This window comes from Staurois parvus, unplaced genomic scaffold, assembly GCF_062004578.1.
Source record: "Staurois parvus isolate SC_StPar_1 unplaced genomic scaffold, SC_StPar_1.0 ptg000696l, whole genome shotgun sequence".
Classification (NCBI taxonomy): Eukaryota; Metazoa; Chordata; class Amphibia; order Anura; family Ranidae; genus Staurois; species Staurois parvus.
This window is the reverse complement of record NW_028318492.1, coordinates 6,190,950-6,212,926: the sequence shown is the minus strand read 5'-3', so window position 1 is coordinate 6,212,926 and position 21,977 is coordinate 6,190,950. Positions and strand designations below refer to the sequence as shown.

At 42.4% G+C, this 21,977-nt stretch overlaps 1 protein-coding gene across 1 annotated transcript in view; it reads right to left on the bottom strand.

The window, feature by feature from the left end:
• Nucleotides 1-21,977, bottom strand: part of CFAP47 (cilia and flagella associated protein 47) — a 772,366-nt gene that overhangs the window by 113,453 nt on the left and 636,936 nt on the right. The window contains exon 57 of the mRNA XM_089653003.1: nt 18,640-18,796. Within this exon, the coding sequence (XP_089509129.1) occupies nt 18,640-18,796 (157 nt within the window). The remainder of the gene's footprint in view (nt 1-18,639; nt 18,797-21,977) is intronic.

The window sequence follows — 21,977 nt, the reverse complement described above, 5'->3', positions numbered from 1 at the left end:
ATGGCGCCGATGTACTGCGCATGCGCGAGACGCCGGCAAAATGGCCGCAGCGACTAGCGCGATTGCCATTTCTGTGTATAAATAGAGGGGGAAGGATGTCCTGCTGTAAGCCCTGACCCTTTGAGAACGTGCATCGCACGAAACGCATTAGGGGGGCTACAGCACATGGACATCTAGCCACTATATGTGGCCAACAATTCATGGTCAGTAACTTTTTGTTGATTACTATTTTTTGACTAATAAACCTAAGTCAAAACAACATCACACTATGTGGCGTCCTTTATTGGGCTCTCTTTGAGAGCACCACCTCCCACAGTGCCTATCTGGACTAAGGAGTACCTTTGACGCCCACATTGTCTGATGAATCCTGGTTACTGCTCTTCGCGGTGAGACAGAGGATGGTACGGAGTGCAATCTGACCAGAGTTTTGATGCCGGAGATATTCTGCTGATTTTACCTCTCTACATGCTTTGTTTATACGCACTTCTGGTGAGTGCGCACTCTATCTGCCTATAGGATTCTTCACCTCTCTTCTTACCACTGATCTGGGATGAGGACTTTATGTGTGCTTTGACATATTCCATGGATCAGCGCACTGTTCACCATTGTATCACATCTGCATTTACTTTTAAATTGTTTTGTTATTGTTATACTATAATAACTTATCTAATATACGGGTGCATCCACTATGTGTTTGAAAAAGATGTTCACAGAATTTGTTTACATGAACTCACCTACAATCAGTATTACATGAAGCAATAAAAGCAATCTCAGATGAAGCAACACATCTAAAACACAATGGCTACCAATAATAGCATGCCCTGCTTCCCCTAGCAAATGATTGCTTTAGGTAATGATGTTCATAGATGTTCATAGAAGAAACCTGTATGTTTAATGTAAATTTGAGCCAGAACTTTCAATCTAGATTATAAAAAGCAGTATATCTTCAATTGATAATATGTATTTGGCCTAAGAACCCTGCAGATTCAGTAAATTTCAGGAACGCATATATTTGAAATTGGAAATAAAGCATATGCCAAGGCAAAAGTACTGTTCATGATACTTTTTTTCTTTGCACTAACATTGGACCAAGAAGAAAGCTTTTTCCAAAAATGTAAATGTTAGCAGAAATAGAAAAAAATATATCATGGACAGTGCTTAGTTCTTTTTGCAGTACAATCGTGACAATATATGCACATTTCCCCGTATTTTAGCCATTTAAATACCCTGCAAGTACAGAAAAATGTGTGCTGTTTCAGCTAGAAATGCTGTCCACTCTTAAAATGTATCTAAAGATTTTTTTTTTTTTCTAAAATTACAAACATGTCATACTTGCTAGAAATGTGAATGCCTGGAATTTTCATTTAATTTCAGATGCATTTGTTAATTAAAGAATTTCATTTCGTCATATTCATTCTGTTGAACAGATTCATTTTCTGAATTTGTTTTGCATCTTCGGCATTTAGTTCATATATTTGTGGGTATTGGAAGCATTCAATATTTTCAAATATGATCCAAATTCATTGTGAACAGTTGGTTGTTAAGGACCGCTGTGTCATTAACAATCATGACTCAACAAGAGACCCCCCATGTTTACCTGCTATTCGGTGAATATCTCTCAACAGCATCTCTAAATGGTAAATGCATCTCTCCTACCTCCACTCCTAACTCAAACGCATTGACTCCTGCTGTTTTCCTCCTGGGTAAATGCATCTCTCCTACCTCCACTCCTAACTCAAACACATTGACTCCTGCTGTTTTCCTCCTGGGTAAATGCATCTCTCCTACCTCCACTCCTAACTCAAAATCGCTTTCACTCCTGTTATATTCAGAACAAATGGTGTATTTATATTTGTGTGTATGTTGAGCAGTCCTCACCTCCAGTTGCACCCAGTTTACGACTGTAGCCTGGTTCCTAAGAGACATCCCCCACTATTCATGTGAGCCTTATCAGCTTCTAATTGGGGTGGAGTTGAATGCTCATTTGAGCATCTCCCTATAAATTTAGAGCAGCTCATGGGGGGAGATCTCTGATGGGGGGCACAGTCTCTGATGGGGGTGCTGCTTCTGACGGAGTGCGGCTTCGAAAGAGTGCGAAGCAGTTAAACACAGCAGTTGAACTAAAGCAGGAGAAAGACACAACAACAGCAAGAAACTCTACTGCATGCTGGACAGACTGCAAGCAAACACCCTGGGAAACATCTCTTACATGCCTGAGTCCCACTCTGTGTACCTTTATATAATACACTCCTCTTCATACTACTATCCTCTGTTCCCAAATCTCATTTCTTTACCCCTCTGCTCCACCCCAAAACTTGCACATCTCCCCCTCATTGCTATCATCTCCCTACTACTGCTCTCATCACCCCCCAAAATGCCTCTTTTACTCCTCCTTCTCATTTTCCTCTCCTACATTCCCAAAATCCATTCACTATATCCCTCTGCTCCTCCTAAACATTTGTATATTGTGTCCTCACTGCTTCCTTCGCCCCTCTATGGCACCCACCACCTCCTCCGATTATTCCACTCTCCCACTGACCCGAACACCTCCACTAGGAGTTTCTCACGCTCCTGCACATCCCGCTCCCATGCCACCTTTCTCACCCTTCTCCTCCTCCTAGCCGCGGGAGACATCTCCCCGAATCCTGGCCCTCCACCACCTCCCTCACCCGCACAACACCCTCCCGCCTCCATGTCCTACCGCAACCCCCGCAACCTAGTATCTGTCCCCCTGCTCCCTAAAATCTCCCCCCCGTTTTCATGTGCACTCCTGAACGCCCGATCGGTGTGCAACAAGCTTACCGCCATCCATGACCTCTTTGTTTCCAGCTCCCTCAACCTCCTGGCGATCACGGAAACCTGGATCCAGCCCACTGACTCTACCTCCCCTGCTGCACTCTCCTATGGAGGTCTCACCTGGACCCACTCACACAGACCTAACGGTCGTAAAGGTGGTGGGGTTGGTCTGCCCCTGTCACCGCAGAGCACCTTCCGAGTCCTCCCAAACCCCCCCTCCCTATCCTTCTCCTCCTTCGAGGCCCACTGCATTCCGACTATTCTCCCCAACCCCCCTGAAGATTGCTGTGATATACCGGCCTCCTGGATCCATACCCCGCTTCCTGGATGACTTCTCCTCCTGGCTACCCTTCTTCCTCTCCTCTGAGCTACCCACCATCATTCTTGGGGATTTCAACATCCCTGTCAACCTTGACAACCCGGACACAGCCCGTCTCCTCCACTTAACCTCCTCCTTTGCACTTGCACAGTGCATACAATCCACCACCCACTCCGACGGTAATATCCTTGATCTTGTCTTCTCCAACCGCTGCGCTCCCCACAACCTCACTAACACCCCCTTCCCTCTCTCTGACCACAACCTGATCACCTTCTCTATCTCCTTGTCCTCCAACGCCTACCCCTCCAAATGTCACACTACTACCAGCCGTAACCTCCGCAACCTTAACCCTGCCCCCCTCCACTCTGCAGCTGATCAACTCCACAACCGCATCCTCCCCCTGTCCTGCCCCGACTTGGCTATGACTGCCTACAACAACGCGCTGTCAGCAGCCCTTGACTCACTAGCGCCTTTAACCACACGCAACATCAGACTCCGACCGCTCCAGCCCTGGCAGACTGATCACACTAAAACCCTCAAACGACGCAGTCGTGTCCTGGAGCGACTATGGCGCAAAACAAAATCCCAACAAGCTTTCACCTGCTACAAATCTGCCTTCCGCACCTACACCTCCTCCCTCCACGCAGCCAAACAAGCCTACTTCCTGACCCTCATGAAGGCCCTCTCCTCCAATCCTCGCCGACTCTTCTCCACCTTCAACTCTCTACTCTCTCCACCCCCACCTCCACCCAGCACCTCACTCACCGCCCTTGAGATTGCCAATCACTTCAAAAACAAGATTGACACAATTCGCAAGGACATTGCCGCAACTCACACGCCCTCTCAACCCGTCCCCTCTCACACAGCTACCCCCTCATTCCCCCTCCCCCTCGACATTACCCGCAGGGACTTCGTCACTGCTCAAACTCCCTCCAACCCCGTTCCCCCTCACTCAGCTACCCCCTCATCACCCCTCTCCCACGGCCCCACCACTGCTCTGACCTCCACTCCCACCCCACCCTACATTCCTCATACTGAAGCTCCCCCAACACTCCACACCTTTGACCTTACTACCATCGAGGAAGTCTCCAAGATCCTCTCTGATGCCCGCCTCACCACCTGCCCCCTCGACCCTATCCCCTCACAATTCCTACGACCTCCCTCCCCCTCCATCCTACGCTCCCTCACCCACATCTTTAATCTCTCCCTCTCCTCCGGCACTTTCCCCTCCCCACTGAAGCATGCACACATCACCCCCATACTTAAAAAGCCCTCCCTGGACCCCAATGACCTGAACAACCTCAGACCCATCTCCCTGCTCCCACTTACATCTAAACTCCTCGAGCGCCTCGTCTACACCCGCCTATGCTCTCACCTCAACAACAACAACCTCCTCGATCCCCTACAGTCTGGCTTCCGCCCCCTACACTCCACCGAAACCGCCTTACTCAAACTCTCCAACGACCTTTTAACCGCCAAAGCTAATGGCCACTATTCAGTGCTCCTACTCCTTGACCTCTCTGCGGCCTTCGACACAGTTGACCACCCCCTCCTCCTCAAAATACTACACTCCCTCGGCCTCAGAGATTCTGCTCTCTCCTGGTTCTCATCCTACCTGTCACAACGCTCTTTCAGCGTTACCTATAATGCTACCACCTCCCCCTCACTCCCCCTCTCTGTTGGGGTCTCTCAAGGCTCTGTCCTTGGGCCCCTTCTCTTCTCCATCTACACCTCCTCCCTTGGCCAACTCATACACTCTCACGGCTTCAACTACCACCTCTATGCCGACGACACACAAATCTATCTCTCAACCCCCCACCTCACCCCCTCGGTCTCTGCCCAAATCACACACCTACTGAGCGACATATCAGATTGGATGTCGCTCCACTTCCTTAAACTGAATCTCTCCAAAACCGAGCTCCTTGTCTTCCCCCCAGCCCGAACCCCACCCCCCATTGACTTCTACATCACATCCGACAACGCCAATATCAAACCCGCTCTGCAGGCCAGAGTACTTGGTGTCATTCTGGACTCCAACCTATCCTTCCAGCCCCAAGTCCAATCTTTAACTAACTCGTGCAGACTCCACCTCCGCAACATCGCCAAAATCCGCACGTTCCTAACCCCAGAAACCACTAAACAGCTCATCCACTCCCTCATCATATCACGACTCGACTACTGCAACTCCCTCCTCACTGGCCTGCCTCCCCGCTGGCTATCCCCACTTCAGTCGATCCTGAATACGGCTGCCAGACTCATTCACCTTTCCAACCGCTCCATTTCCGCCACCCCCCTCTGCCAATCCCTCCACTGGCTTCCGATTGCGCAACGGATCAAATTTAAAATCCTAACACTGACGTACAAAGCTGTCCACCATACTGCCCCGAACTACATCACTGACCTAATATCCAAGTACCGCCCAGCACGCACACTCCGCTCCTCACAAGACCTCCTTCTCTCTAGTTCCCTGGTCTCCTCCTCCCATGCCCGCCTCCAGGACTTCTCCAGGGTGTCACCCATTCTCTGGAACTTCCTTCCCCAACCCATCAGATTATCACCTACTCTCCTCTCCTTTAGGCGCACCCTGAAAACCCATCTCTTCAGGGAAGCCTACCTCACCCCCTGCTAACTTGCTGACCTCCTCCACTCTTCCTACCACTCCATCCCCCACAGCTATCTCCTCCTGTACCACTATCCCGTCCCTTCTAGATTGTAAGCTCGAAAGAGCAGGGCCCTCGAACCCCTCATGTTTTGCATTGCATTGGTATTGTTCTGTCACATGTTCTGTCCCCCTTTGTAATGTACAGCGCTGAGTGAACTATTGGCGCTTTATAAATACTGTATAATAATAATAATAATAACAGGACTGGCTGTGTTCGGCAGGCAGCTGGTAAGTTTTGTTTTTTCTTGTCCGGGTCAGTAATCATCATGATTGACATTTTATTTACATTGGGGGACATTTTTTATTAGTTATTTTTTAATAAAGGACAGCATGGTAAACTGCACAATACAAAGGCACAAAAAGACATAAGCCTGCACATCATTGGGTTACATTATTTTCCAGAAGCTCGGTACATAAAGCAGTATCTGGACAATAATGAAAATGACCTGAATATTCACCCACTACAGCTGTAAGATATTCCATTTCTCTGATTTCAGAGATTGCTTTTAAGAGATGATTTATTATTATTATTTAGCATGGGGACATCAATTGATTTCCAGAGTCGTGGTATCACCCGTCTAGCAGCCATCAGAATATGCATTCCCAACCTCTTAGACCGCTTAGAGACACCCCTAAAGGGTAACCTCAAAAGATAGTGTAGCGGGTCTAGGGGTAGGGTAACATTGACAAATAAATCTAAGAAATGCTCGTTGTAGAGTTTGCAGTTGAGCTTGTGAAATCGTGATTTAGAATCTCAAAAAGGTAAAGTAGCTTTGGCAAAATTGACCTCACATTTACTCTACCCAAGAAAGATATCATATAGACATTCCACTGATTTAGGAGAGCATAGATTTCCCGAAACAGTGGAGGATATTTAGCCTCAAACAACTGAGCCTAAGTTGGGGTTAGTGATGAAGGCCAAGGTACAGTATTTAATAGATGACATGCACCAGTGGTATGAGTCATTTTGTTGGAGCAGTAAGAGGTCTTGGGATGGGATATTAAAAGGCATAGCATCTGTCTTTGAAGTGTTTATTTTATAGCCAGATATATCACTGAAAGCTTGTAAAAAAAGGAATGCAATGCAGGTAGTAACAAGTGAGGTTTATTAATAGTCAATAGAACATCATCTGCAAAAAGGGAGAGTTTATATTCCTTCCCCCTCACAATCACTCCTACTAGGTCAGGGTGTACTCTGACCGCTACTGCTAATGGTTCAAGACATAACACAAAAAGGATAAGGAAAAGGGGGGCATTCCATGTCTAGTTTCGATGAGCATGGGAAAAGTATCAGATGTGGCATAGGGAAGCTTAACCTGTGTGGTAGTAATAGCTTTAAAAAAAAAAAGGCCCTTGTATTCCAACATGTCACAGTAATTCAAACATATAGGGCCATCCCAACCGGTCAAATGCCATCTGAGCATCTAAACTTAGCAATAGAGCCAGTGTTTGTGAGCCATGGAGTACGTTAACTAAATTGAGCGTGCACCTAGTGTTGTCTCCTGTCTGTCTCACCAAGATAAATCCCAACTGATCATTATGTATGATCTTGGGAAGCAGTGCCATTTTTTTTTTAGTTTTGGTGTGGGGTTCCTCTAAAAAATCCATACCAGACCCAAAGGGCCTAGTTTGGATTGGGGTGGGGACCCACACAGTGTTTTTTAAAGTATTTTTTATATTTTAACCACTTGCCCTCTTGAGGATTGACCCCCCTGACCAGGTCATTTTTTGCATTATGGCGCTGCGTTACTTTAACTGACAATTGCATAGTCATGCAACGCTGCACCCAAATGAAATGTACGTCCTTTTTTCCCACAAATTGAGCTTTCTTTGGGTGGTATTTTATCGCCTGTATGTGTTTTATAAAAAAAAAGACCAACGGTTTTGAGAAAAAAAAAAACTATATTTTTGACTTTTTGCTATTAAACATGTCCAGTAAAAAAATTTTAAAAATCTAATTTCGTCATAAATTTAGGCCAAAATATATTCTGCTACATGTCTTTGCTAATAAAAAATCCCAATATGTGTAAATGAATTGGTTTACGTGAAAGTTATAGCGTTTACAAATTGCGGTATATATATTGGAATTTATTTATTTATTTATTTACTAGTAATGGCGGTGATCAGCGACTTATAACAGGATTGCGGGACTACGGCAGGCACTCTGACACTGGGGGGAACTAACTGTGTGCTGGGTGTATTTTACTATGGGGCAGTCACAGCAATGTCTGAGGTAGACAATGTTGATCTGATTGGGGTACAATTACACGATGGCTATCAGAAAACTTGTAATTAATCATAACTGCTCAAGGGTTATATTATTAAAGTGACTGGATGTACAGTTCTACTCTTCTACTAAACTGGATGACATTTCTTTATCTTATCACATTTACATGAACAAATCACAAATAAAAAGTTTCTAAAAACAAAACAACTTGTATATGACCTCTAATTTTAATCATGTATTCAGGTCTCGATACACTCCAAGGTATTTGCACCCATGCTGCCAGTCGCTTATTTATGCCCAAGTATGCAGTCTTCATTCTTTATGTAGAATGAATGGTGTCTTAGCAGATGTTGTTCCAAAAATCTATTAAAGGAAAGCGAGAGTGAAAGCCTAGTAATACAAGCCTTAGGACTTCCCGCTGGAGAAATTAGTTCAGGGTTGTTTGGCACATTTTTTTTTTTTTTGCTAGGAGCTGAGAAGAAATTAAATTAAATTAAATTTGGTGGGTAAAAAGTTCATGCTTTGGTTTAACCCCTATTATTTCTTTCACCCATGCTAAAACAAAAGCAGTAATTTTATAGGATAAATAACAGTAAATTAACAAGCAAAGCATTTCACATTTAAATCAGCCTATTTTATATAAGAAAAATAGTAATGTAAAGTTGTTTCAGCCAAAAAAAATTGCTGTACACAGTATATATGGAATACTTAAAGCATCTTATGAGAAAGAGAACCATTTTGTTTGATTTACATTTTACGTTTCCTTTGATGCAAAAAGCAATAATATGTTCTAAACCAAACAATCAGCCAGTTCTCAGTTTCCTGCAGTTTATTTGACTAAAGTAATTAAAGCTCACTCATGATTGGTTGTAAAGGTCACTATTGATCAATGCACTTGACTGTTCTTTACCCCACACTATTACATGTAATACTTTTTATAAAGTATTGGATGTGTTTTTGGCTGGAGGATGTCCAGCATCATCTAGCCCAGGGTTATTGAATTAAAATTCACGGAGGTCCAGTTAGTAAAATTTTCTTCCAGCAGAGGCCTGAATCACATGTTTGATTGTTAATGGCACCTCTGTGCATTAGACAGTGCAGCAGATTTTCGTGATCGCCAAACTACATGGTGCTGCATAACCATCTCACTCAGCACAGGGCAATTTATAACAAGGGTCATGGATTTCTTTCTCTGTGCTTCTGCATATAAGGCAGCAAATTGAAATAAATGGGCAGCCTACACACAGAATGCAGGATGCAATGATGTGAACCTACCCTCACATCCTTCACATCATAATCCTGTTATTACATCAGTGTTCTCAGCCCTGCACGTCACAACCCCCCACCTTTTTATCACAGCCACCCCTACACAATAAGATCCCCCTTTACATCACAGTCCCTTACTTCACATCAGCCCCTCTTTACAGCAGTGTCCTCAGCCCCCCTTCACATCACCCCCCTTCACATTACAAACCTTAGCCCCCTTAATATCACCCCCTTCACATTTCTGTCCTTGGACCCCCTTCATATCACCCCCCTTCACATTCCTGACCTCAAACCCTTTATAGCACCCCCTTCACATTGCAGTCCCTAGACCCCCTTCAGCACTTCCCCCCAAAGGAGCCCTCTTTGCTGTCCTACCTTACACAGGGTGAAGGGTGGGAGGCACAACAGATCTAGAGCTGACATCAGGAGCAGGACAGTTCTGGCTGGATGGGCGGAGTTGCACAACTTTTTCTGTTAACTAACTTGTAATTGGTGCTAGAACTGCCCTGCATCCTAGCAACCAATCAGTTAACTGGGGCACAGGGGCAGACTATTTGGAATCTCGGGCAACTGCCCGAGGGCCCGGGGTCAGTAGGGGGCCCCATGAAATGCCCCTGGTACCTTTTTCATAGGCTTTTTTGAGTTTGGGCAAGGACACAGGGGCCCCATGATCCCCTATTGCCCGGGGGCCCCATGAGTTGTCAGTCCGCCCTGCTGGGGCAGCTCCCGTCCTCTGACCAGTGCTGTGCTGCCTCTCAATGTCAGCTCTGCAAAGATGACAGTGCTAGCGGCGTCTGAGGGAAAGAGCCAGCGGCTCCTAAATGGCATGATCATGGCAGATCCAGATGGGACAGTGATTCAGTCTGGATGTGGACCGCAGTCCACCAGTTAGTTATGCCTGATCTTGCCCATTCCTCCTCTTCCTTACAGTTCCTGGCTTTCCCGTCATTAGATTATATTTCTTTCTGTCGTGGAGGCTTAGAATTAGATATGGAAAAATCTGCCTAGTAACTCTCACATCTCCACACTGACACCCACCCATCAAGGTATTTTGGTATTTGCATAACTCCTTCCAAAAGCCATCTCACCACTTGCATCAGTGTCGAGGACTCTTGAGATGAATACTGAGGTAGGGTGCTGTGATGTTCAGCACCCTACAATATGTCATATTCCTAACAAGATCAATATGCCCAAGGCCAGTGTTACATGTATTTAATTTAAATATCATACTGTACATATAAACACAGATCAGCCATAACATTATGATGACTCACCTAGTTGGTCCCCTTTTTGCTGCCAAAACATCCCTGACCTGTTGCGTCATGGATGCCACTAGACCACTGAAGGTGTGCTGCAGTGTCTGGTATCAAGCTGTCAGTAGTAGATCCTTTAAGTCCTGAAAGTTGCAAATGTGGTGTCTCCATGAATCAGAGTTGTTTTTCCACCCCACAGAAGCTCGATGGATTGGGATATACAGTTGCAAGAAAAAGTATGTGAACCCCTTGGGATTAGGTGGAGTTTTGCATGAATTGGGCATAAAATGTGCTCTGAATGTCATCTAAGTCACAACAATAGAAGAACACAGTCTGCTGAACATAATACTACACAAACATTAGATGTTGCCTTGGTTTAATTGCACATAACATGTAAACATTCACAGTGCAGGGAGGAAAAAGTATGTGAACCTTTGGACTTAATAACTGGTTGACCCTCCTTTGGCAGCAATAACTTCAACCAAACGTTTCCTGTAGTTGCAGATCAGACCTGCACAATGATCTGGAGTAATTTTGGACCTCTCCTCTTCACAAAACTGTTTCAGTGTAGCAATATTCTTGGGATGTCTGGTGTGAATCGCTCTCTTAAGGTCATGCCACAGCATTTCAATCGGGTTGAGGCAGGACTCTGACTGGGCCACGCCAGAAGGCGTATTCTGTGCTGTTGCAGCCATTGTTTTCTTGAATTACTTGTATGCTTTGGGTCATTGTCCTGTTGCATCACCCATCCTCTGCGGAGCTTCAGTTGGCAGACAGATGGTCGTACGTTTTCCCACAAAATGTCTTGATAAACTCTGGAATTCATTTTCCCATCAATGACAACAATCCGTCCAGGCCCTGAGGCAGCAAAGCAGCCCCAAACCATGATGCTCCCACCGCCATGTTTTACAGTGGGGATGAGGTTTTGATGCTGGTGTGCTGTGCCTTTTTTTCTCCACACATAGTGTTGTGTGTTCTTCCCAAACAACTCAATCTTGGTTTCATCTGTCCACAGTATATTTTGCCAGTAGTGCTGTGGAACGTCCAGGTGCTCTTTTGCAAACTTCAAACGTGCTGCAATATTCTTTTTGGACAGCAGTGGCTTCCTCCGTGGTGTCCTCCCATGTACTCCATTCTTGTTTAATGTTTTCCTTATTGTAGATGTGTCAACAAAAATGTTAGCATGTGCCAGAGATTTCTGTAGGTCTTTAGCTGACACTCTGGGATTCTTCTTTACCTCATGCAGCATTCTGCGCTGTGCTCTTGCAGTCATTTTTACAGGACGACCACGCCTAGGGAGAGTAGCAACAGTGCTAAACTTTCTCCATTTGTAGACAGTCTGTCTTACCGTGGACACATGAACATCAAGGCTTTTGGAGATACTTTTGTAACCCTTTCCAGCTTCATGCAAGTCAACAATTCTTGATCGTAGATCTTCTGAGAGCTCTTTTCTGCGAGGCATGGTTCACATCAGACAGTGCTTCTTGAAACCAGTAAACCCAAAACAGGTGTGTGTTTTTTAAGGGCAGGACAGCTGTCAGCAACACATCCAATATCATCACACTGATTGGAGTCAAGTTAGGCTCACTCCTGACTCCAATTAGCTCTGGGAGAAGTCATTAAGCTAGGGCCTCACATACTTTTTCCTCCCTGCACTGTAAATGTTTACATGTTATGTGCAATTAAACCATGGCAACATCTAATGTTTATGTAGTATTATGTTCAGCAGACTGTGTTCTTCTATTGTTGTGACATAGATGACGTTCAGAGCACATTTTATGCCCAATTCATGCAAAACTCCACCTAATCCCAAGGGGTTCACATACTTTTTCTTGCAACTGTATATATATATATATATATATATATATATATATATACATATATATACAGTCAGGTCCATAAATATTGGGACATGGACACAATTCTAACATTTTTGGCTCTATACACCACCACAATGGATTTGAAATGAAACGAACAAGATGTGCTTTAACTGCAGACTGTCAGCATTAATTTGAGGGTATTTACATCCAAATCAGGTGAACGGTATAGGAATTACAACAGTTTGCATATATGCCTCCCACTTGTTAAGAGACCAAAAGTAATGGGACAGAATAATAATCATAAATCAAACTTTCACTTTTTAATACTTGGTTGCAAATCCTTTGCAGTCAATTACAGCCTGAAGTGTGGACCACATAGACATCAGCAGACGCTGGGTTTCATCCCTGGTGATGCTCTGCCAGGCCTCTACTGCAACTGTCTTCAGTTTCTGCTTGTTCTTGGGGCATTTTCCCTTCAGTTTTGTCTTCAGCAAGTGAAATGCATGCTCAATCAGATTCAGGTCAGGTGATTGACTTGGCCATTGCATAACATTCCACTTCTTTCCCTTCAAAAACTCTTTGGTTGCTTTTGCAGTATGCTTTGGGTCATTGTCCATCTGCACTGTGAAGCGGCGTCCAATGAGTTGTGAAGCATTTGGCTGAATATGAGCAGATAATATTGCCCGAAACACTTCACAATTCATCCTGCTGCTTTTGTCAGCAGTCACACCATCAATAAATACAAGAGAACCAGTTCCATTGGCAGCCATACATGCCCACGCCATGACACTACTACCACCATGCTTCACTGATGAGGTGGTATGCTTAGGATCATGAGCAGTTCCTTTCCTTCTCCATACTCTTCTCTTCCCATCACTCTGGTACAAGTTGATCTTGGTCTCATCTGTCCATAGGATTTTGTTTCAGAACTGTGAAGGCTTTTTTAGATGTCGTTTGGCAAACTCTAATCTGGCCTTCCTGTTTTTGAGGCTCACCAATGGTTTCCATCTTGTGGTGAACCCTCTGTATTCACTCTGGTGAAGTCTTCTTTTGATTGTTGACTTTGACACACATACACCTACCTCCTGGAGAGTGTTCTTGATCCGGTCAACTGTTGTGAAGGGTGTTTTCTTCACCAGGGAAAGAATTCTTCGCTCATCCACCACAGTTGTTTTCCATGGTCTTCTGGATCTTTTGGTGTTGCTGAGCTCACCGGTGCGTTCCTTCTTTTTAAGAATGTTCCAAACAGTTGTTTTGGCCACGCCTAATGTTTTTGCTATCTCTCTGATGGGTTTGTTTTGTTTTTTCAGCCTAATGATGGCTTGCTTCACTGATAGTGACAGCTTTTTGGATCTCATCTTGAGAGTTGACAGCAACAGATTCCAAATGCAAATAGCACACGTGAAATTAACTCTGGACCTTTTATCTGCTCATTGTAATTGGGATAATGAGGGAATAACACACACCTGGCCATGGAACAGCTGAGAAGCCAACTGTCCCATTACTTTTGGTCCCTTAACAAGTGGGAGGAGCATATGCAAACCGTTGTAATTCCTACACTGTTCACCTGATTTGGATGTAAATACCCTCAAATTAAAGCTGACAGTCTGCAGTTAAAGCACATCTTGTTCGTTTCATTTCAAATCCATTGTGGTGGTGTATGGAGCCAAAAATGTTAGTATTGTGTCCATGTCCCAATATTTATGGACCTGACTGTATATATACAGTTGTGTTCAAAATAATAGCAGTCAGACATCACTAACCTGATCAATCACTGTTTTTGGTAGAAATTAGATTTTTACATGGCAAATAATTTACTAGCTGGTGTAGTAGAGTAATAGAAATCCAACAGACCCAACAGTCATGACATGCATGCTGCTGATTCTGTGTAATTGAATCACTAATTGAAAGGGGCATGTTCAAAATAATAGCAGTGTGGAGTTCTATTAGTGAGGTCATTCATTCTTTAAAAAACAGGTGGCAATTATTGCCCTTATTTAAGGAAGAAAGGCAGAAAATGTTGTACATGCTGGTTACAGTGCATTTCTCTCTGAAATTCTGAGGAAAATGGGTCGTTCCAGACATTGTTCAGAAGAACAGCGTACCTTGATTAAAAAGTTGATTGGAGAGGAGAAAACATACAGCGAGGAACAGAAGTATTTGAACATCCTGCGATTTTGCAAGTTCTTCCACTTAGAAATCATGGAGGGGTCTGAAATTCACATTGTGATTCCTCACCTTTCTTATCATCAGTGATACCCCATGAGGTGAGATCTTGCATGGAGCCCCAGTCCGAGGGAGACTGACAGTCGTCTTTAGACTCTTTCTAACAATTGCTCCAACAGTTGATCTATTTTCACCAAGCTGCTTGGCAATTGCCCCGTAGCCCTTTCCAGCCTTGCGGAGGTCCACAATTTTGTCTCTTGTGTCTTTTGACAGCTCTTTGGTCTTGCCCATGGTAGTAGTTGGCGTCTGACTGACTGTGGGGTGGACAGGTGTCTTTAAAGAGCTCAGACAGGTGCTACTAAGTTATATTAATGAGTGGAGTAGAGGTGGACTTTTTAAAGGCATAGTAACAGATCTTTGAGAGCCAGAATTCTTGCTGTTTCTTAGGTGTTCAAATACTTATGTTCAGCAGTGCAAGACAAATAAATTCTTTAAAAATCATACAATGTGATTTCCTGAATTTTTTTTTTTTATTCTGTCTTTCAGAGTGGGAATGCACCTACAATGTGAATTTTAGACCCCTCCATGATTTCTAAGTGGGAGAACTTGCAAAATCACATGGTGTTCAAATACTTCTGTTTCTCACTGTATAAAGAAGTGCAGAAAATGATAGGCTGCTCAGCTAAAATGATCGCAAATGCTTTAAAATGGCAACCAAAACCTGAAAGACGTAGAAGAAAGCGGAAAAACTACCATTCGAATGGATAGAAGAATAGCCAAAATGCCAAGGACTCAGTCAACAATCAGCTCCAGGAAGATCAAAGAAGGTCTAAAGTTACCTGTGAGTACTGTTACAATTAGAAGACGCCTATGTGAAGCCAAGCTATCTGCAAGAAGCCCCCGCAAAGTCCCACTGTTGAAAAAAAGACGTGCTGAAGAGGTTACAATTTGCCAAAGAGCACATTGACTGGCCTAAAGAGAAATGGCGCAACATTTTGTGGACTGATGAAAGATTGTTCTTTTTGGGTCTAGTGGCCGGAGACAGTTTGTCAGACGACCCCCAAACACTTAATTCAAGCCACAGTACACTGTGAAGACAGTGAAGCATGGTTGCGCAAGCATCATAATATGGGAATGTTTCTCATACCACGTTGTTGGGCCTATTTATCGCATACCAGGGATCATGGATCAGTTTGAATACATCAGAATACTGGAAGAGGTCATGCTGCCTTATGCTGAAGAGGAAATGCCCTTGAAATGGGTGTTCCAACAAGACAACGACCCCAAACACACCAGTAAACGTGCAACATCTTGGCTCCAGACCAACAAAATTGACGTTATGGAGTGGCCAGCCCAATCCTCGGATCGTAATCCAATAGAAAACTTGTGGGGTGACATCAAAAATGCAGTTTCTGAGGCAAAACCAAGAAATAGAGAAGAACTGTAGAATGTAGTCCCATCATACTGGGCTGGAATATCTGTTCACAGGTGCCAGAAGTTGGTTGACTCCATGCGACACAGATGTACAGCAGTTCTCAGAAACAGTGGGTATACAACTAAATATTAATTAAGTGATTCAAAGGAAACCAAAATCTTCAAACATTTTTCAGTTTATATAGTGAATGTTTGAGTTTGTAAAGAAGAAAACAAACACTGCTATTTTTTTGAACAGTCTGATATTCACTTTTCTTCAATTTTTTTAGAGGAACAACACAAATTTGATATATTTTTCTTCATGTTTTGATTTGGAATAGAATGTGTAGTGTTCCCAATGCATTTGTGTGTATGGAAATAAAAGCTATTTGAAGGATTTTGAGCTTTATTCACTTTAATCACTCTTTTCAAGACACTGCTGTTATTTTGAACACAACTGTATATATATATTTGTGTGTGTGTGCGTGCGCGCACACGCGCGCACGCGCGTGTGTGTGTATGTGTGTGATTTTGAGCAGCCCTGCCACCCTGTAGCAGTAGTTCTACTATAGGGCGGTGGGAAAGCAGTTAAACCATTCTTGAACCATTTTTACAGTGTAGCAGGGTGCATTATGCTGCTGAAAGGGATCACTGCCATCACGAAAATATATTTCCATGCAGGGATGCACTTGGTCAGCAACAATGTTTAGATTTGTTGGTAGATGTCCAGTAACATCCACAATAATGGCAGGACCCAAGGTTTTCCAGCAGAATATTGCGCAAAGCATCAAAGTGCTTCCGCTGGCTTGTCTTCTTCCCACTGTACATCTTGGAGCAATCTATTCCCCAGAAAAGCAATGCACACACACCTGACCATATAATGTAAAAGAAAATGTGTTTCATCATATCAGGCCACCTTTTTCCATTGCTCCGCTGTGCAGTTCTGATGCTCACATGTCCATTGTAGGCAGTTTTGGCTGTGGACACAGGTTAGCATGGGCACCCTGACTGGTCTGCAGCTACACAGCCCCATACACAACAAACTGCGATGCTCATTTTTTATGATTTCAACATATCAACTTGTTGGACAACATGTTTACTTGCTGCCTAATATATCCACTGAATTTTAGATGCCATCGTAATGAGATAATCAATGTTTTTCGCTTGACCTGTCAGTGGTCATGAAGTTATGGCTAATCAGTGTATAATATCCCACTCATTAAAATACATATCTGTGCAAAACATATTCTCCTTTGACAATAGGTATAAAGCATACTGATTCATATTTAACAAACATAAAAGCTACCTCAGCAGACCTCTCATTCTTAAAATGCTAGTTGCCTGACTATGATGTTGATCCTCTTGCCTCAATAACTTGACCCAAAACATATTTTCAGTTAAGGGCTTTTTCATTCTTTTTGACAGTTTAAGGTAGTAGGTCAGAAAAGCATCCATGCTACTAGAATTTTTTTTCCTGATAGCTTCCTTATAAAAACAAATACTTTTGTTTTTAAAAGTGATCTTGAGATCTTCCTAATAGAAGAACAAAAACTGCACTCTTAGGCCCCTTTCTGTTTGCTGATCCCTTGCTGAGCTGAGTAGAGCAGGTGGATGACAGGTCCATGACTGCTCCCCTTATGCAGAGTAAATATGGACAGAGCCAGCTCTGCTCCACGAGCAGTTGGATGTAAACAGACTGGCCGTCAGTTTACATCTGACTGCCCTCCAATCTGATCCAGCCAGAATATGGGGGACTGGTCCTCTTCTGTTTGTATTTGCTGGACCAGATTGGAGGTAGGCTGGTGTAAATGGACACAAGTCCACTTACACCCACCGCTCCATAGAGGAAAGTGGAAAGACCGAGTCTACCTGAAAAACAGACAGGCGGATGTGAACGGACCACTTTTGTGAAAGGGGCCTTAGAATTATATTACTGCTCAAACTATACAATTATATGAGTTTTATAGATGTAAAACATGATACAGCCTTACATTTCTCCATGTAGCTTTTAATGTTATCAAATTCATTTGTAGGCATAAATAACATGTGCTCCTGTTTACATGATTGATATGATATATGATGATGATATAATATAAACACTATAACCAAGTTATACTGCATTGCAGCACCTGGTATTGTCATTTTCTGTACAGCAAAGCTGTTGAAGCTGGCAAACATATTTGTGTATTTATCAAGGTGAATAGTTTATTCAGATTGTGAGTGAAGATTTTTTTATAGCACTTTATTAGTTGTTAAACATGTAACAGGACCACTCTTTAGACTTGAAACACGCAACATATAAACGACTCTATATCATTTTAAAAAAACAAATCTGTCAATAAATCAGTTTATTACACACACTATTTCATCTTTGATGTCAAGTGAAAAGAAAATACAATTATGGGAACTAATAAATGTGCAGCTGCTGCTTCTAGCTGCCAAATGATAATGTACTTTAACCCCTAGCAACTGAAACTGCTGCAATGAAAACTTTTATCCCATATTCTTTTGCGGCTATTAATTTTCATTATGATTTGGAGACAGTAAATGTATTGAGATATTCATCATTATTAAACAGTGAAGCATGCTCATTTTACCTATGTCATTATTATATGTCTAACCTTTAGCAGCAGTGTGCTGTATTTAATTCAATTAATCCACTGCAGTTCTGAAATAATTATACTGTTATTGTTAAATGGCAATAAAAAATGCTTTACCGTTAAGAATAACATCAATGAGAACATGTTCATTTGTAGGATTCTTAAAAGAGATGATGATGGAGGCCAAACTGCCAACCCTTGCACTTATGCTTGCTGGATCCATAGGTTGAGGAATGAGGCCAACTCCAGACACATGGAATGTCCATTCTTCAAGCTGTTGAGATATAATATTTATCATAAAAATAAACACGTACCTGCAGAAAATGGCAAACAAAGGTAAATAATATGTGGTGAATCAAAGTAAAAGACTCCCTTGAACATGTGACCCCAAACTCTAATACTACAATCATTTTGTTGTGTTTTGGCAAGTGCAACTTGCAGAAGCAACAGAGGAATCTCCTGTACTGGAGACTTCAGGCAATTTCTATCTCTTCCTCTGATTCTAAGGTGAGCATCACATGTATAGCAACCATGTGTAATGACTTTTAGGTTTTATCAATAGGCAGGCAATTCCACATTCTTCATCTTGCACTTTTGGAAACAGTATGCAAGTTTTTTAAAACCCATTTGTTGTGTTACACTATTTGATCTATTATTATTCCTCTGTGACCATCACTTGTTTATTATTGCTCTGTATCTTTAACCACTTGCCATCCTGAAGATTTACCCCCCTTAATGACAGGCCTCTTTTTGCTATTCAGTGCTGCACTGTTTCAACTGATAACTGCATGGTCATGCAATGCTGTACCCAGACAAAATTTATGTCCTTTTTTCACACAGATAGAGCTTTCCTTTGGTGGTATTTGATCACTTGTGCGCTTTTTATGTTTTGTGCTATAAACAAAAAAAGACCGAAAATTTTGAAAAACCCCCCGATATTTTTTACTTTCGGCTATAAAAAATATATAGTAAACTCAAATTTAGTCATAAATTTAGGCCAAAATTTATTCTGCTACATGTTTTTGGTAAAAAAAATCCCAATAAGTGTATATTGATTGCTTTTTGTGAATGTTATAGCGTCCACAAACTATAGTATAGATACTGCAATTTACACCATTTTTTGCTATACAACGCTGCACTAGTTTAACTGACAATCACGCGATCATGCAATGCTGTACATAAATTAAATTTATGTCCTTTTTTTCACACAAATAGAGCTTTCTTTCGATGGTATTTGATCACCTGTGCGCTTTTTATTTTTTGCACTATAAACAAAAAAAGACCGAAAACTTTAAAAAATATATATTTTCTCATTTCTGTCATAAAAAATATCCAAAAACTCAAATTTCGTCATAAATTTAGGCCAAATTGTATTCTGCTACATGTTTTTGCTTAAAAAAAATCCCAATAAGTGTATATTGATTGGTTTGTGTGAAAGTTATAGCATCTACAAACTATGGTATAGATAATGGAATTTATACAGCTTTTACTTTCTGACTGCCTATCTTTAGGTGCTAAAATACCAGGACAGTACAAACACCCCCAAATTACCCCTTTCCGGAAAGTAGACACCCTAAGCTATCTGCTGAGAGGCATATTAAGTCCATGAAATATTTTTTTTTTCCACAAGTTTTTGGAAAATGACAAAAACATTTTTATTTACACAAAGTTGTCACTTAAATGATATATTGCTCACACAAGCCATGGGTATATGTGAAATTACACCCCAAAATACATTCTGCTACTTCTACCGAGTATGAGGATACCACACGTGTGAGACTTTTTGGGAGTCTAGCCACATACAGGAGCCTGAAATCCAATGGCCACTTTGAAAGCTTGAAGGTGCGTAACTTTCTCATTTCACTTCCTCCCTACCTATCATAGTTTCAGAGGCCCTGAAATGCCAGGATAGCACCAACCCCCCCCCCCCCCCAAATAAAGTAGACACCCCAAGGAATTTAAAAATAGACATGGTGAGTATTTTTCAGATCTAAATTTTTCTCAGGTTTTGAAATATAAAAAAAGAAAATAAAAAATATGTTTTTGTTTTTTTCTTCATTTTGCAAAAATTTGTGGCAACAACGAGATCTGCAAAATACTCACCATGCTTCCTATCAAATTCCTTGGGGTGTTTACTTTCCAAAAAGGGGTCATTTGGGGGGGGGGGGGGCTGCTGCTATCCTGGCATTTCAGGGCCTCTGAAACTGTGATAGGTAGTCAGGAAGTGTAATGAGGAAATAAAGTCCTTTAAAAGCCTGAAGGTGCTTATTGGATTTTGGAGACCTGTACTTGGGTAGACTGCCAAAAGTCTCTCACATGTGGTATCCCCATACTCGAGAGAAGAAACAGAATGTATTTTAGGGAGTAATTCCACATATACCCATGGCATGTGTGAGTAATAAATAATTTAGGTGACAATTTTGTGTAAAAAAAATAATTGTTTTGTCATTTTCCAAAAACTTGTGGTAAAAAATTAATTATTCTATTGACTCAACATGCCTCTCAGCAAATAGTTTGGGGTGTCTACTTTCCAAAAAGGGATCGTTTTGGGAGGTTGGTGCATTTTATGCCCAGCATTAGAAGTTTATGCTACACATCACTCACTCTTTTAACCACCTGAAGACCAAGCCTTTTCTGACACTTTTTGTTCACAGGAAAAAAAATCAATATTTTTTGCTACGAAATTACTTTGAACCCTCAAACATTATATATATATATATATATATATATATATAAAGCAGACACCCTAGTGAATAAATTGGTGGGTGCTGCAAATTGTTATGCACATAGTACTCGCACAGCGAATTTTCAAACACTTTTTTCAGATATCTCCTCTGTACTTACATTATCTAATCTCACCAAGATCAATGTCATCAAATGCTTTCCCAATTTACAAATGGCACTGCTTATATCCTGTGAAACTGAAGTGATGAAATGCTTGTAGCTTTCGATTTCTTAGACTATAGAGATTATTGGCACCATTCTGGTCTCCAATCAGCGCTATAGTCAGCTGGCAGAAACACCGGCTGTATTCTCAGGTTCCCCAGATGGCACGGGACTGTCCGAGAAGGCTGTGGAAGGCAGCGGGGGAGGGGGGCATCTTCTCCCGCTGCTTGTAAAAGCAATCCTGCAGCTACTTAGTCACTAGGATTGCTTTTACATGAAAGCCAATCGCTGGCTGAACAAAAATGATACCAGGATGATGCCTGCAGCTGCAGGCATCATCCAGGTATAAACACTCATACCAGTACATTGCTGATCCTTGTTGGGTGTATATGATATGTTCTTTTTTTTATGTGGGCTGAATGAAAAAAAGTGTGCGGTATGCCCACGATTAGAATATACCGCCCTGCATCCACTCACTTCTAATGTGCCAAAAAATATTATAAAATATATATGTTGAAGCATAAGGGCCATACACCCACTGGCCACTCCAGGCCCCCGTGCTTCGGCAT